Raw genomic sequence first — 13,844 nt, 5'->3', positions numbered from 1 at the left:
CCTCATGGGAAACAGCTGTCTATGCCATGTCGAACAGAAGAGATAACGTGAGTCAGCAGAGGTGGACTTCTTAGAAAGGAGGTGTTCTGGAGCTCTGTTTTTCTTGTATGATTCTTGTCTTCTTGAGTACTGTTAGTGCTTGGAAGCTCTCCTTTTGAAATAACCTCGTGGAAGCCCAGAACAGAGCTGTGCAAGTTCACTTAATGCTCAATGTCTCTCAGTGTGGAAGCCGTCAACAGTAACATGTTTGAAATTAATTATCCTGGGGACAGTGTAGAAAAGAGTCTTCCTCCCAACTCAAGCTCTAGCTGTGTTGTATCCTTTCTTAAGCCCTATTTCCATCCATTGCTTGATTAATTTGAACTTGTACCACAGACTTGAGAGTGCAGGTAATTTTGTCACAGATGTAACTTCCTCAGTGCAGAAGAGGACTCTGAGGACAGGGACTTATGACCTCCAAGCAACAGGCAGGTTTAAAGCCTGCAGGACTGGCATTTGCTGCAGTGACAGTGGCATATCTGGTTGCAAATTAACCCAGCATAAAACCTTGGAGAAACCAACCAGTTTTCAGCTGAGGCTGCTCACTGCTTCAGCTGACCACATGGGCTGGCTGCACAAGAGAGAACCCAGAACAGGCTGCCTGGACCAATTGTTCACCCAACATATTATGAACTTGTCTAACTGTATGCTGGACATTTTGTCCAGAAGGATACTATAAGAGACAGTATCAAAAGCTTTGCTAAAATAAAAAAACCCAAAACACATCTACTGGCTTCCCTTGGTCAACTAGATGAGTGACCTTGTCTGTAGACATTCGTCTGATCACCCCGTGGGACTCGGCACAGGGTCCACCATACCCTGGGCCACAGAGCACTGACACCAATATGAGGATGCTGCAAATGGCGTTTATTCAACTGCGTCACGCCCTTATATACTGTCTGTCGGTCATCCCGCCTCCTTTAACCCTTCTCTTTCCGTACATCGCGAGATCTTCCGAGCGCCAATCCCTACACTTGTCATAAAAGGAAATTAAGTTAGTTAAACAGGACTTTCCCCTCATGAACCCGTGCTGGCTATGACCAATGACTGCATTGTCTCTCAAGTGTTTTTCAATATCTCCCAGAATAACCTTCTCCATAATTTTACCAGGCACTGAAGTGAGACTGACAGGCCTGTAATTTCCAGGGTCTTCCTTCTTACCCTTCTTGAAAATTGGGACAACATTTTCCAGCTTTCAGTTGACTGGGACCTCTCCAGACTCCCAAGACTGTTGAAAAATAATGGAGAGAGGTCCCACGATAACATCAGCCAGCTCTTTCAAGTACCCTGGGATGAATCCCATCAGGCCCCATAGACTTATGCGCATCCAGCTGGAGCAGCAAGTCTCAAACAAGTTCAGGGTCGGCTGGGAGTTTGCTATCCCTCCAGTCATAGTCTTCCAACACAGGGCTCCAGGGGTCCTCGGGCCCATCATCGGTGTTGAAGACAAAGGTGAAGAAGTCATTAAACATTTCTGCTTTGTCTACATCCCTATTTGTGAGGTAACCGACCTCATCAAGTAACAGACCAATGTTATCTCTGATCCGCCTTTTGCTGTTAACATATTTTTAAAAGCCCTTTTTGTTGTCTTTCACAGTGCTGGCCAGCTTGAATTCTAATCGAGCTTTGGCCACACAAATTTTCTCCCTACAGTGGCAAACAGCATCTCTGTAGTCCTCCCATGTTGCCTGTCCTTGCTTCCAATGTCCATATACTTTCCTTTTCTGCCTAAGTCCTAGAAGAAGATCCCTGCTCATCCAAGCCGGCCTTCTGCCCCACTTGCTTGACTTCTGACACTTTGGAATGGCCTGCTCCTGTGCTCTTAAGAGATGGCTCTTAAAAAGTGACCAGCATTCATGGACCCCAGTACCTTCAAAAGCAGATTCCCAGGGGGCCTTACTAACTAGCTCCTTCAGCAGCCCGAACTCTGCTCTCCCCACATCCAGGGTCAAAGTTTTGCTGGCAGTTTTTCTCCTATTGCCAACGATTTGAAACTCAACTACTTTGTGGTCACTGTGACCAAGACAGCCACCAATCACCACTTTGCCCATGAGTCCCTCTCTGTTTACAAACAGGACCTGTGCTTACAGGTCTTACTTAAAACCTATATTAGCATTAAACAGATTATCACTTTAATATGTGACTAGTTTATTTTACAACAGTCATTAAAATGTAAAGATCATCTATTACAATAACACTGATGGGAGACTTGACTCAGAAATAATATATACAAGGCTCATGAAACCTACAGACTGGAAAACCACTCTTTTCCAGTCTTCTCTTCGTTTAGATGAGCACAAATTATTGGGGATTTTTTTCCCAATATTGCATCTGTGAAAACATTATCAGAGAGTTAAGTAGTACTGCAGGAACCACGATACTTAATCTCCTTTCTTTTCTCAGTGATGGCCAGAGACTGAATGGAAAAGACAGCAGGATTCTGAGAATAATCTCAGTGTCTGTCTGCAATGTTACTGGATAAATAATGGAGGCTTCCTTCCATCATCTAGGAGAAAGAAGTACTAAAACACTTTTCCAATGAGATATGAAATTACTATATAATTAATGAGAACTGAAAGCCTTAGCAACAACTGCTCAATGTTGTCACGTCATATTGCATAACAGATTTTATTTTTCAGGTTTTCTCTTGATTCCTAGAGCAGTAGGAGAAAAAGGTTGCATAAAAGATATTTACTCAAGAGGTCATAGAAACCAGCCTCAAGTTCTATCTGATTATTTGCATCAGGATCTCCTTGACCTGGGCGACAGGGATCCAGATACTGTATGTGACTATAAAATCTGGCCTGTACACTGAACACCTTATAGTCCTAGAATGTTTTCTGGAGTCAAGTTAAAGGGAGATGCATCATTTCTTGTGCCAGGTATTTTAAGAGGAGACAATAGCTTCAGAAAACATTATACAGAATGTAGAAAGAATAAGCAGACATCGTTTCTATAGGACCTATCTCAGCTGAATCTGGCTCACAGACCCATTGATACAGAATAAGGGGAAAAAAAAACCCAAACTCTCTCAAAATAGACCACAGATCTCCACAAAAAAATTCAAGTGGAAATCTGTGATATACAGTAGCATCTCTCAGAGGTGAGTAAAAATCAGGTCTTAAAAATGTCCTTTTGTTTTAAAAAAGAAATATTTAATGATGTTCAGATAATCAGTACAGAAGTTAAATTTTATCCAGGAATCCTACTGGAACCAACCGACCTAAAGAAGGGGAAGGGTGTGGGGCAGAAATGGGCTTATCACTCAAATCTCAAGTGTATCTCTCTTTGTAGTGGGTTGACCCTGGCTGGATACCAGGTGCCCACCAAAGCCGCTCTATCGCTCCCCCTCCTCAGCTGGACAAGGGAGAGAGAATATAACAAAAGGCTCCTAAATCAAGATAAGGACAGGGAGAGATCACTCAGCAATTACTGCCACAGGCAAAACAGACTCGACTTGGGGAAAATTAATTTAATTTATTGCCAATCAAATGAGAGTAGGATAATGAGAAATAAAACCAAATCTTAAAAACACCTCCTCCCCACCCTGCCCTTCTTCCCGGGCACAGCTTCACTCCCGAATTCTCTACCTCCTCCCCCACAGAGGCACAGGGGGAAGGGGAATGGGGGTTGCAGTCAGTTCATCACACGTTGTCTCTGCCGCTCCTTCCTCCTCAGGGGCAGGACTCCTCACGCTCTTCCCCTGTTCCAGCGTGGGGTCCCTCCCATGGGAGACAGTCCTCCATGAACTTGTCCAACGTGAGTCCTTCCCACGAGCTACAGTTCTTCACAAACTGCTCCAGCATGGGTCCCTTCCACGGTGTGCAGTCCTTCAGGAGCACACTGCTCCAGCGTGGGTTGCCCATGGGGTCACAAGTCCTGCCAGCAAACCTGCTCCAGTGTGGGCTCCTCTTTCTTTCCACAGGTCCTGCCAGGAACCTGCTCCAGTGCAGGCTTCCCACAGGGTCACAGCCTCCTTCGGGCACCCACCTGCTCCAGTGTGGGGTCCTCCATGGGCTGCAGGTGGATATCTGCTCCACCGTGGACCTCCATGGGCTGCAGGAGGACAGCCTGCCTCACCATGGACTTCACCAAAGGCTGCAGGGGAATCTCTGCTCCGGTGCCTGAAACACCTCCTCCCCCTCCTTCTTCACTGACCTTGGTGTCTGCAGAGTTGTTTCTCTCCCATATTCTCACTCCTCTCTCTGGCTGCAGTTTATGTTCCGCAGCAACTTTTTTTCCCCCTTCTTAAATATGTTATCACAGAGGTGCTACCACTATCACTGATTGGCTTGGCCTTGATCTGTCTTGGAGCTGGCTGGTATGGGCTCTGTCAGACATAGGGGAAGCTTCTAGCAGCTTCTCACAGAAGCCACCCCTGTAGCCCCCCCGTGCTACCAAAACCTTGCCATGCAAACCCAATACACTCTCAAACTTTCCTTACTGCAGTCTAAGTGGACATACTTATGAGTTGCCATCACTTAATGGCTTACCGCTCAGCACCTGAGCCACTGTATACTGAGCAGCCACATGCATGTCATTCTATCCAACGTACAAACCCACAGGGTGCTGTAAACCCCACCAGCACAGAGGTTTACAAGTAAACCTAGTTGGATCATATATCTGTTCCCCCTGAGGGAGGGGCATGAGAGCTGCAAAACCAATATGGTTCAACAAGCATTTTTGGCAGCTGGCAACATGTAATTTTGAGACATTTTCAATATAAAATTTGTTTTAAAAGAAAACCAAAAAATCATCTTTATTCCATTTCATTTCAAAACTCAAAACTGGAGAATTAAATTGTATAGCTTTTTCTCCTTTGCAAATTTAATGCTTCTGTCTGGCCAATTGACAATGTAAGGAATTGCAAGCTCAGATGCCAGTAGTTTTACTGACACCCAACTGTATCCATACAGCAGAGAGAGTCTGGATGCTCTGTGAACTTAAGAATGCTTTATATTTAGCCCTTTTTACATACTACATTATGTATGTGCAGACATGTTAAAAAAGATGGGGCTATAATTAAAAATAAAAAAATTCTCTGGGAACCATGCTGAAAACCTCCTAAAAATTCTTCTATGGGTCCCCCTGCTATTCACCTGGATATGTTTCAAAGCAATGTTGTGATGCCTAAAACAATGGCTCCTTCTTAATCATGACTGGAATCCTAGATCATAGTCAGACATGTAACACTTTGATGAAAACATTATTAGGACTGCAGCAATCACACAGAGAGTAAATAAAAGTGATAGATTGCATTATCAATATACCTTGCTAATAGCACTGCAAATGCAAAGGAGATGCTGCAATAGACAAAAGAGCAAACAAATAGATGAACAACTGCTTGACAGTGCAACTCAGCAGCCACTTTTCAAGAATTGCATCTTTGGACAAAGGCAGAGGAACCCCAGTGGATATCAGAATAAGGATTTTGCAAACTGTGCAGATCAATTAAGATGCTACAGATTACAACTAGTAGCCTTGATTTCATACAGCATCTAGTCCCAATCCCAAAGTCTTTTATAAATAGTCACACAAAAGGTATTTTAATTATTTGACAGAACGAAATCATTTGAAGGAGTGCTGAGAAGGTAAGAAACAGTCAAAGTTAAAGTTGGAAAAAATTTTGGTAGGCTTTGATACCAGAGTCTCAATCACCTAAAGTAGTATCATATAGAGATCTTTTTGACATTATTGTTATTACTATATTTTATTATTTATTTTTATTTTAGTTATTCAACTGTTCTTATTTATAATAATAATAATAAAATAATAATAATAGTAATGCAAATGAATATAACAGAGAGAGAACTAAAACCCAAGAAAAGACAAGTGATGCACAATGCAATTGGTCACCACCCGCTGACCAATACCTGAGCAGCAATCCGCCCCTCCCGGCCAACTCCCCTCAGTTTATATACTGAGCATGACGTTCTATGGTATGGAATATCCTTTTGGCTAGTTCGGGTCAGCTATCCTGGCAATGCCCCCTCCCAGCTTCTTGTACACCTGCTTGCAGGCAGATCATGGGAAACTGAAAAATCCTTAACTTACTTAGGATAAGCACTACTTAGCAACAAAAAAAAATAAATCAGTGTGTTATCAACATTATTCTCACACTAAATCCAAAACACAGCACTGTACCAGCTACTAAGAAGAAAATTAACTCTGTCCCAGCCGAAACCAGGACAAACAGCAATACTCTGGATTTAAAAAAAGAAAAAAAAAGAAAAAAAGCAGAGTAATGTTTTTCAGCTTTCAATAAATAGCCAAGAAATCTATGTGAATACTGCCATGCTCTAACAGAGTATTTTAGTTCCAACCATTGTGAACTGACACATCTCCATAAGTTGCAAATTAAAGTCTCTTGAACGGATTATAGCTTTTGATTACACTCTGTGTATCTTTAATGTCCTTATTGCAAAGATGTCTGACATGCCATTTGTAAAGTTACTGGTTTTATACCCACTTGGAGTAAAACCTAAGGAACAGTCAAATATTTTCTCTGAGTCTTCCAAATTAATTTCTTAGACAAAGTTTCTTACAGTAGCAGCTCAACACATTATCCTTCCTAATGAAAGAAAAAAAAGAAAAAGAAAAACACCCCCAAAATAACCCAAACCCAACCCAACTGAGTTTTGATAAAAGCTTACCATGGAGAACTTTATTAGGAGGGAATCACCACATTCTCTACAGCAAAAATTGGAAGATTATGTAACAGAGAAGGATTTACTAAGTGATTATGGGCACTAAACAGATGTCCTTCATAATGCTGAAGCCAATGATATTGATAACATCATTGAATGCAGAGATGAAAACAGGTTATTGTAACCCTATTTGTACTTTTTAGTGCATCTCACAGGGAATGCCTTTTTAGACTGCTCAAAATATTAACTAAGTAACAGGTCATCACTTAATTTCAGCAATAGATTTATCAAAGTAAATATTTTCCAATAAACACTTAAAATATGTAATGAAGCAATGTAACCATTTTAACACATCAGTAATCTGTTACTCAGATAATGACAAAAGCATTTGATAAGCTACATGAAGGACATCAGACTGGAAAATAAATACAAAAGTCAATCAGCAAGCAAGTTCTCTGAAATAAAGCTTACCTTTGAGCCATCCAAACTGATTATCCTGTAGACATTTCTTGTGCTGTCATAGAAGTAGGACACAGTAACAGCATGCTTGCTGGTGGGAACCCAGTTCTTCTTAGTGTTTGGGTCAATCTGGAAGACATGAGCTCGGGTGCTGAAGATGGGTTGTTCCCTGAAGGATAGAGAGTAAAAGTCATGAATCTGATTTGTACGTAATATTGTTGCACACAAGTTATCTGCCAGTTGTGCCCACTGGGATGTACACATTTCGCTTTGCATGATAAATTTTTCCTAGGAACTTCTGTATGTGTTGCTGCATAGAGCAGGTAAGTGCATTAATATACATATGCAAGCAAAATGCAAGCCTTCTAAAGCAAAAATCAGCACCCAGCTGTAGAGTCAGATAAAGACAGCCATCTCTAAATATAGATTCAGTCCTGTCCCATCACCTCCCTAGCCCTCACCCTCCATCTATCCTTTTAAACTAACTGGCATCAATACATGTGTAACACTACACTGCACGTTGTAGAATGTGTACTACTCTAAACCCCCATCTTCTCAAAAATCTTTTAATACTCTGATTATTCTAATCAATCTTAGGCCATAATCTAAAACTGAACTGGCTGATTCAATGCGATTATTCTAAAACTAACATTAATTAGGGTCAGGAACATGTGTTGCGAAATCCTCACTCTTTGGAGCTTCACATCTGAATGTTTTCATAGCAACACTAAATATGTATAACATACATGGTTCAAAGTTAACTGCTTAGCAAATAAAATTATGTAAGGGGAAAAAATTAATGTACTTTAGAATTTACAACTTATTTTTCCCCATGATCATTACCAAGACATATAGTATTGCATAGAAATCTAAAAATATTTTAGTATCACTAAAAGATGGTTGTCAGTTTAAATTTAGCTACATTTTACTGACAAATAGATTGCTGTATTCTTCAGAGAATGCTGCCATCAAATCCTAAAGATATTAAGTACCAGAATTTTAAGTTGAGTTTAACTTTGTAGGTTTTTGAACTCTTTTGTTTTCTCCCATTTCCAGGATGTGAAGAAACATATCCTTTGTCCCTGCCATCATCTCCCTTTAAGTAATAGGTAAATTCTTAATACATTTTTCTGCCCAAAATAAAAGCAAAAGAAAAAATTAGGATTTTGGGTACTCATAGTCAAAGGGTTTCAATCTGGCCTCATTACAAAGGGGTACATGTGAACTCTCAGAAATATCTCTACTGCTTGGCAGTGAGAGCAGCCAAGACCAGTTGCTTTCAGCAGCAGAATCATATTATTCAGTTAGGAGTTAAGGCTCCTTGAAGCCCATCTGCCAGAAGATGTGGTGTTCTATGCTGGATGTTAGAAGTGATACAAAACAGACCAAAGAGAGCACCGTTTCAGTGAAAGTTATAGGAGGAGGAAGGTAGGCCAGGGGAATCAATGCACATGCTAGTCCTCCATACAAACATCACTGTACCCTCAGCACCAACTCTTTTCCTTCTAAATCACCAAGCAATAGGAGGTTGGGTAGCTGTTTTCCTGATCCCAATCCCTTGCACAAACACAAAGGCTATGCAACAGTGACTTTTGTAGCCCTTTTGTTTAACATAACCTTTACACTAATTCTTATCACTCTTTTGAATCTCTACAATTACTTCTTCAGTCATACCTAAACTTTAGTTCTTTTCTTCAATATTAGATACATTTTCCATTTACCTCCCAATTAAGTATACCCAAATGTAATTTGATGCATATTACTGTAGTGCAACCAGTTCTTTAACTCTGGAAAGTTAAAGAGCTCATCAAAACAAAAGTCTTGGAAGCCTGACAATTATTTGGATGAAGATTGACGTTGGAAGGAGAAAATAAAGGTTCTGACCACATTAACTAAAAAGACAAAAGAAGAACTGAATCCAAACCATAGATGTGTGGTTAATGAATACACATGTGACCAGAAATGCTATTCAGTTCTGTCACAGTACAGTATATCACACAGCTGAGGCTTTCAACATAACACAGGTTAGGATTTTCATATGTAAAAGGTAGGTGAAAACTATACAACTAAAGTAAGCAGGAGTGTCATTAGAAGTCCGATTGTTCAGCCTTGAGTTGCTGCTCTGCACTGTCAGCACAAAAATCTTCTATAGCCCCAGCTAAAACAGCCTCAATTTGTTTCATGAGATGGCCTGCATATTTCTGCTGATTGCTCAGCAGTTTTGCAAAGACAAACCAGAACACTTTGCAGGGCATGTATGTGTGTCTGGCATAGACATTACAATTAGGTACAGAACAGCATTAATAAAGTTTACCTGCACTTTTTTAATCACTTCTGATAAACTAGAGTTACAGTCTTTTCTTTCCATGTTTTAACTGAAACTAAAGCTTTGCTGAATAACAAGCTGTCTACACTCTGTGGCAAAAAACATAACCCCCTTTATTAAACTAGTTGGAGAAATCATGATTTTGCCAAATTACTGGGGTAATTAGGAGTTTTTTCCAATAACGATGCTAAACTTCAGATGCCTCTAGAATTAAACCAACTAGAATACATTTTGACACTTGATGATGAACATTTATACTGATTATTTCTTCAAATAAATGGAAGTTACACACCTTATGTCTACAGGATGAAATGTGTTATAGAATCAGTCACTGACTTGCCACTAAAGCCCTTTGAAGCTATTGTACAATTAGATCATCTGTACTTTTCTGTGGCAACACACTATAGAGCTACTTAAATTTTATATTTACTAAAACATTCAGAAACAAGCAAAAGTTAATATGTAAAACATATACAAGATTTACAATTTCATCTAAACAATCTTTACTACGAGACTTTTGTTTTTTCCATTATCCACACAGGACATGATGCCCTCCCAATCTGGAAGTTTCAATTAACTCAGCTGAAGTAGCATTAGTTATATTAAATAGGAAAGTAGTTTCCTTTTTCCCTTGCTAAGTGCTCAGACATACATATAAAAATATAAATGTACTTTTGCCTATATAGAGTTGAGAGAGAAAGAAGAAAAGAACAACTTTAGATAAGAAAAAACAATCCTGTAAAAACAAGTGTCAGTTCCTTACTCTTCCTTCTCTTTCTCTTACCGTCCCTTCACTACCACAAAGTATTTAGTATTCATTAAAAACACTAATAGGAACTAAGACAAGAACTCATCACTAATTACAAAGAGAAGTAATTCATTTTTCCAGAAATATCCTGATGCTGAACAAAAAGAAAAGAAACTAACAGAATGCCATAGTAACACAGTTTGACTATTAGAAATGTCTGTTCAAGCATGGCAGAAACATTAAGGCTAATATGCTGTTGTTCTTAATTCACTTTGACCATTGTAATGTTGCAGTCTAATGCAGACTAAAAAGAAGTAAGTGCGTGCTAAGTCCTCCTTGACTTAAGCGGGAATGTGAAGACTAAAGAAGGATGAGAAGTACCACTTAAGGAGGTAGAGTCACACAAGTTTTTATCATTGATACAGAAATCTATTCATTGATAGGTGATCGGTCCTAGGCTAGTCTTAGGAGAAAAGCCTATGTCCTAACAGTTGAATGAACAGTGTTTTCAACTCCTCTTTCCATTTTGACATCTTAACACATCCTTTTCAAAAAAATGCAGACTACTGAATATAAGAACCTAAGGGTTCCTTTCTCCACATGTGAGATTAATTAAAGCTTTCACAAAAGTAGCTTAAGTTAGTACAGAAGGTTAGAAAGAATTTTCCTTGCTAATCCATAATTAACATTTGCTTTAAAAAAAGTATTATTCTTTGATGAGTCTGGTACTTCCAGATCATGCCAACACTAGTGCTAAAGACCTCCTTCCTCTTACTTCTTTCCCCACATTGTTTACCATGACTCCAAAGTTATTTTCATTGCCATAATATCTACAACTTCTCAAGGCTGGGATTCTGTTGTCTTAGTTACTGTATGTTGTGGTTTAACCCCAGCCAGCAACTAAGCACCACGCAGCCGCTCACTCACTCCCCCTCCACCCAGTGGGATGGGGGAGAGAATCGGGAAAAGTAGTAAAAGTTGTGGGTTGAGATAAGAACAGTTTAATAGAACAGAAAAGAAGAAACTAATAATTATAATGGTAACACTAATAAAATGACAATAGTAATAATAAAAGGATTGGAATATGCAAGTGATGCACAATGCAATTGCTCACCACTTGCTGACCGACGCCCAGTTAGTCCCCGAGCGGCGATACCCCCACCCCCACTCCCCCCCAGTTTATATACTAGATGTGACGTCACATGGTATGGAATACACCGTTGGCCACTTTGGGTCAGCTGTCCTGGCTGCGTCCCCTCCCAACTTCTTCTGCCCCTCCAGCCTTCTTGCTGGCTGGGCATCAGAAGCTGAAAAATCCTTGAATTTAGACTAAACATTACTTAGCAACAACTGAAAACATCAGTGTGTTCTCAACATTCTTCTCATACTGAACTCAAAAACATAGCACTGTACCAGCTACTAGGAAGACACTTAACTATCCTAGCTGAAACCAGGACACTGTAAAAGCAAAAAGGCCACTGAAAAGAAGGTATGAACTTCTACAACATTAGTTGATGTCCTACTTGCCTCCCCTTTTGGTGTGTTAATGATGCTAAAAAAATAAATAAAATACACACCCAGACAGACACGTATTGGGATAAATTGACAGGGTTTTGGTAATGGGGATGCTGCACTCACTGTGTGGGAGGAAGTCAGGGACTGCTCTGTGCAGACACAAGAACAGAGCAGGATTGGGGCTGGAAAAAAACCAGGGACACAGGGGCTGGAGCGAAGAGCTGCCCAAGCAGGAGCAGAGAGCAGACATGGGAGCAGGTACAACACTGAGGGGACTGTGGCCTGTGGAGGAGTTGAGTTAAAAAAAAAAAAAAGGAGCAAAACAAAAAAAAAAAGCCACCAGGCACTGACCACCATCTCTTGAGTGCCACCTGTGGCAAGGGGATGGGAGACCAGGATGGGCACAGCAGACCCTGCCACATGGCAGCCTGCATGCTCAGCACACATGCTCTGGCAGTCCCAAGGACTGCAAACTCTCTTGGTAGGCATCACACACATTTTTGCAGGTAGTAATTTTGCACACAGTGAGTTCTAAGCCTCTATAATATCTGTCATCCAAAGTGATTTCTCCCCATATCAGACAACATGAATCCCCTGCATGGTCTCTCAGGCATTTGCTGATTATCTTCAGATTTAGGACTGGACAAAGACCTTTTTGCTTTTTCAAAATGACAGTGTACCAAGACTACAGCTTTCTCCCAAAGCCTGGCTGCAGTCTTAAAAAATACTCTCCCTGGCTTGTTTTTAAAGCTGTAGCAAGCTTTTCTTACTCTAAGCCGCTTCATGAGGGTTCCCTGAAAAGAAATAAGGAGAGTGATTAAAAGTGCAGCTACAGTCAAAACTAATTTGTCTGATTTGGTAATTGCTGAGTAATTTTTCCCAGTCCTTACCTCGACTCATGAGCCTTTCGTTATATTTTCTCTCCCCTGTACAGTTGAGGACAGGGAGTGATAGAGCAGCTCTGGTAGGCACCTGGCATCCAGCCAGGTTCAACCCACCACAGTCTTTTTGGCACCCAGTGTGGGGCATGAGGAATTCGAGACAAGGATAGTAATTGGAGAGGTAATGGCCAAAACATGGACTGAACACCGCTAGAGATGGAAGAGCGGAATGACTGTGGGGAATTTATGTTGTAATTCTGGTGAAGGGATGAGGGGTGGACTGTGCATAAATTTTCCACTTTTTGTCAGTGTTGTGATGATGTTATTTTGATTTTGGTGTGGAGAATTCTTTTTAGTTGATGTGAGTGAAGTTTGTGAAAACTGTGAAGATTTTGTGTGATGAATGTGGATTTTAATAATTCTTAAATATGTGATGCACAGAGGTGAGGGGTGGAATCTATTGGGTTTGCATGGCAAGGTTTTGGTAGTGGGGGGCTACAGGGGTGGCTTCTGTGAGAAGCTGCTAGAAGGTTCCCCTATGTCTGTGTCAGTGTTTAACCCCAGCCAGCAACCACGCAGCCACTCACTCACTTCCCCCCAACCCAGTGGGATGGGGGAGAGAATCGGGAAAAGTAGTAAAAGTTGTGGGTTGAGATAAGAACGGTTTAATAGAACAGAAAAGAAGAAACTAATAATGATAACACTAATAAAATGACAACAGTAATAAAAAAAGGATTGGAATATACAAGTGATGCACAATGCAATTGGTCACTACCCACCAACCGACAACCAGTTAGTACCTGAGCAGTGTTCCCCCCCGCCCCCACTCCCCCCCAGTTTATATACTAGATGTGACATCACATGGTATGGAATACCCCTTTGGCCACTTTGGGTCAGCTGTCCTGGCTGTGTCCCCTCCCAACTTCTTCTGCCCCTCCAGCCTTCTTGCTAGCTGGGCATCAGAAGCTGAAAAATCCTTGAATTTAGACTAAACATTACTTAGCAACAACTGAAAACATCAGTGTGTTCTCAACATTCTTCTCATACTGAACTCAAAAACATAGCACTGTACCAGCTACTAGGAAGACAATTAACTCTATCCCAGCTGAAACCAGGACAGTCTGACAGAGCCAATGCCAGCTAGCTCCAAGACGGACCCGCCGCTGGCCAAAGCTGAGCCAATAAGCAATGGTGGTAGCACTTCTGTGACAACATATTTAAGAAGGGGA

At 40.9% G+C, this 13,844-nt stretch overlaps 3 protein-coding genes across 6 annotated transcripts in view; 1 reads left to right on the top strand and 2 right to left on the bottom strand.

The window, feature by feature from the left end:
* The window catches only part of LOC126035357 (uncharacterized), a 503,584-nt gene that overhangs the window by 217,638 nt on the left and 272,102 nt on the right, over positions 1–13,844 (bottom strand). The window lies entirely within an intron of this gene.
* Positions 1–13,844, top strand: part of LOC126035248 (junction-mediating and -regulatory protein-like) — a 440,369-nt gene that overhangs the window by 263,875 nt on the left and 162,650 nt on the right. The gene's annotated exons all lie outside the window — the stretch shown is intronic.
* The window catches only part of LOC126035332 (homer protein homolog 1-like), a 146,108-nt gene that overhangs the window by 90,991 nt on the left and 41,273 nt on the right, over positions 1–13,844 (bottom strand). For both annotated transcript variants that reach the window (XM_049793845.1, XM_049793847.1), the window contains exon 2: positions 7,158–7,314. In XM_049793845.1, the coding sequence (XP_049649802.1) occupies positions 7,158–7,314 (157 nt within the window). The remainder of the gene's footprint in view (positions 1–7,157; positions 7,315–13,844) is intronic.

This window comes from Accipiter gentilis, chromosome W (genome assembly GCF_929443795.1).
Source record: "Accipiter gentilis chromosome W, bAccGen1.1, whole genome shotgun sequence".
NCBI classification, from domain to species: domain Eukaryota; kingdom Metazoa; phylum Chordata; class Aves; order Accipitriformes; family Accipitridae; genus Astur; species Astur gentilis.
The sequence above is the reverse complement of the archived record's forward strand: the minus strand, read 5'-3'. Positions and strand labels throughout refer to the sequence as shown.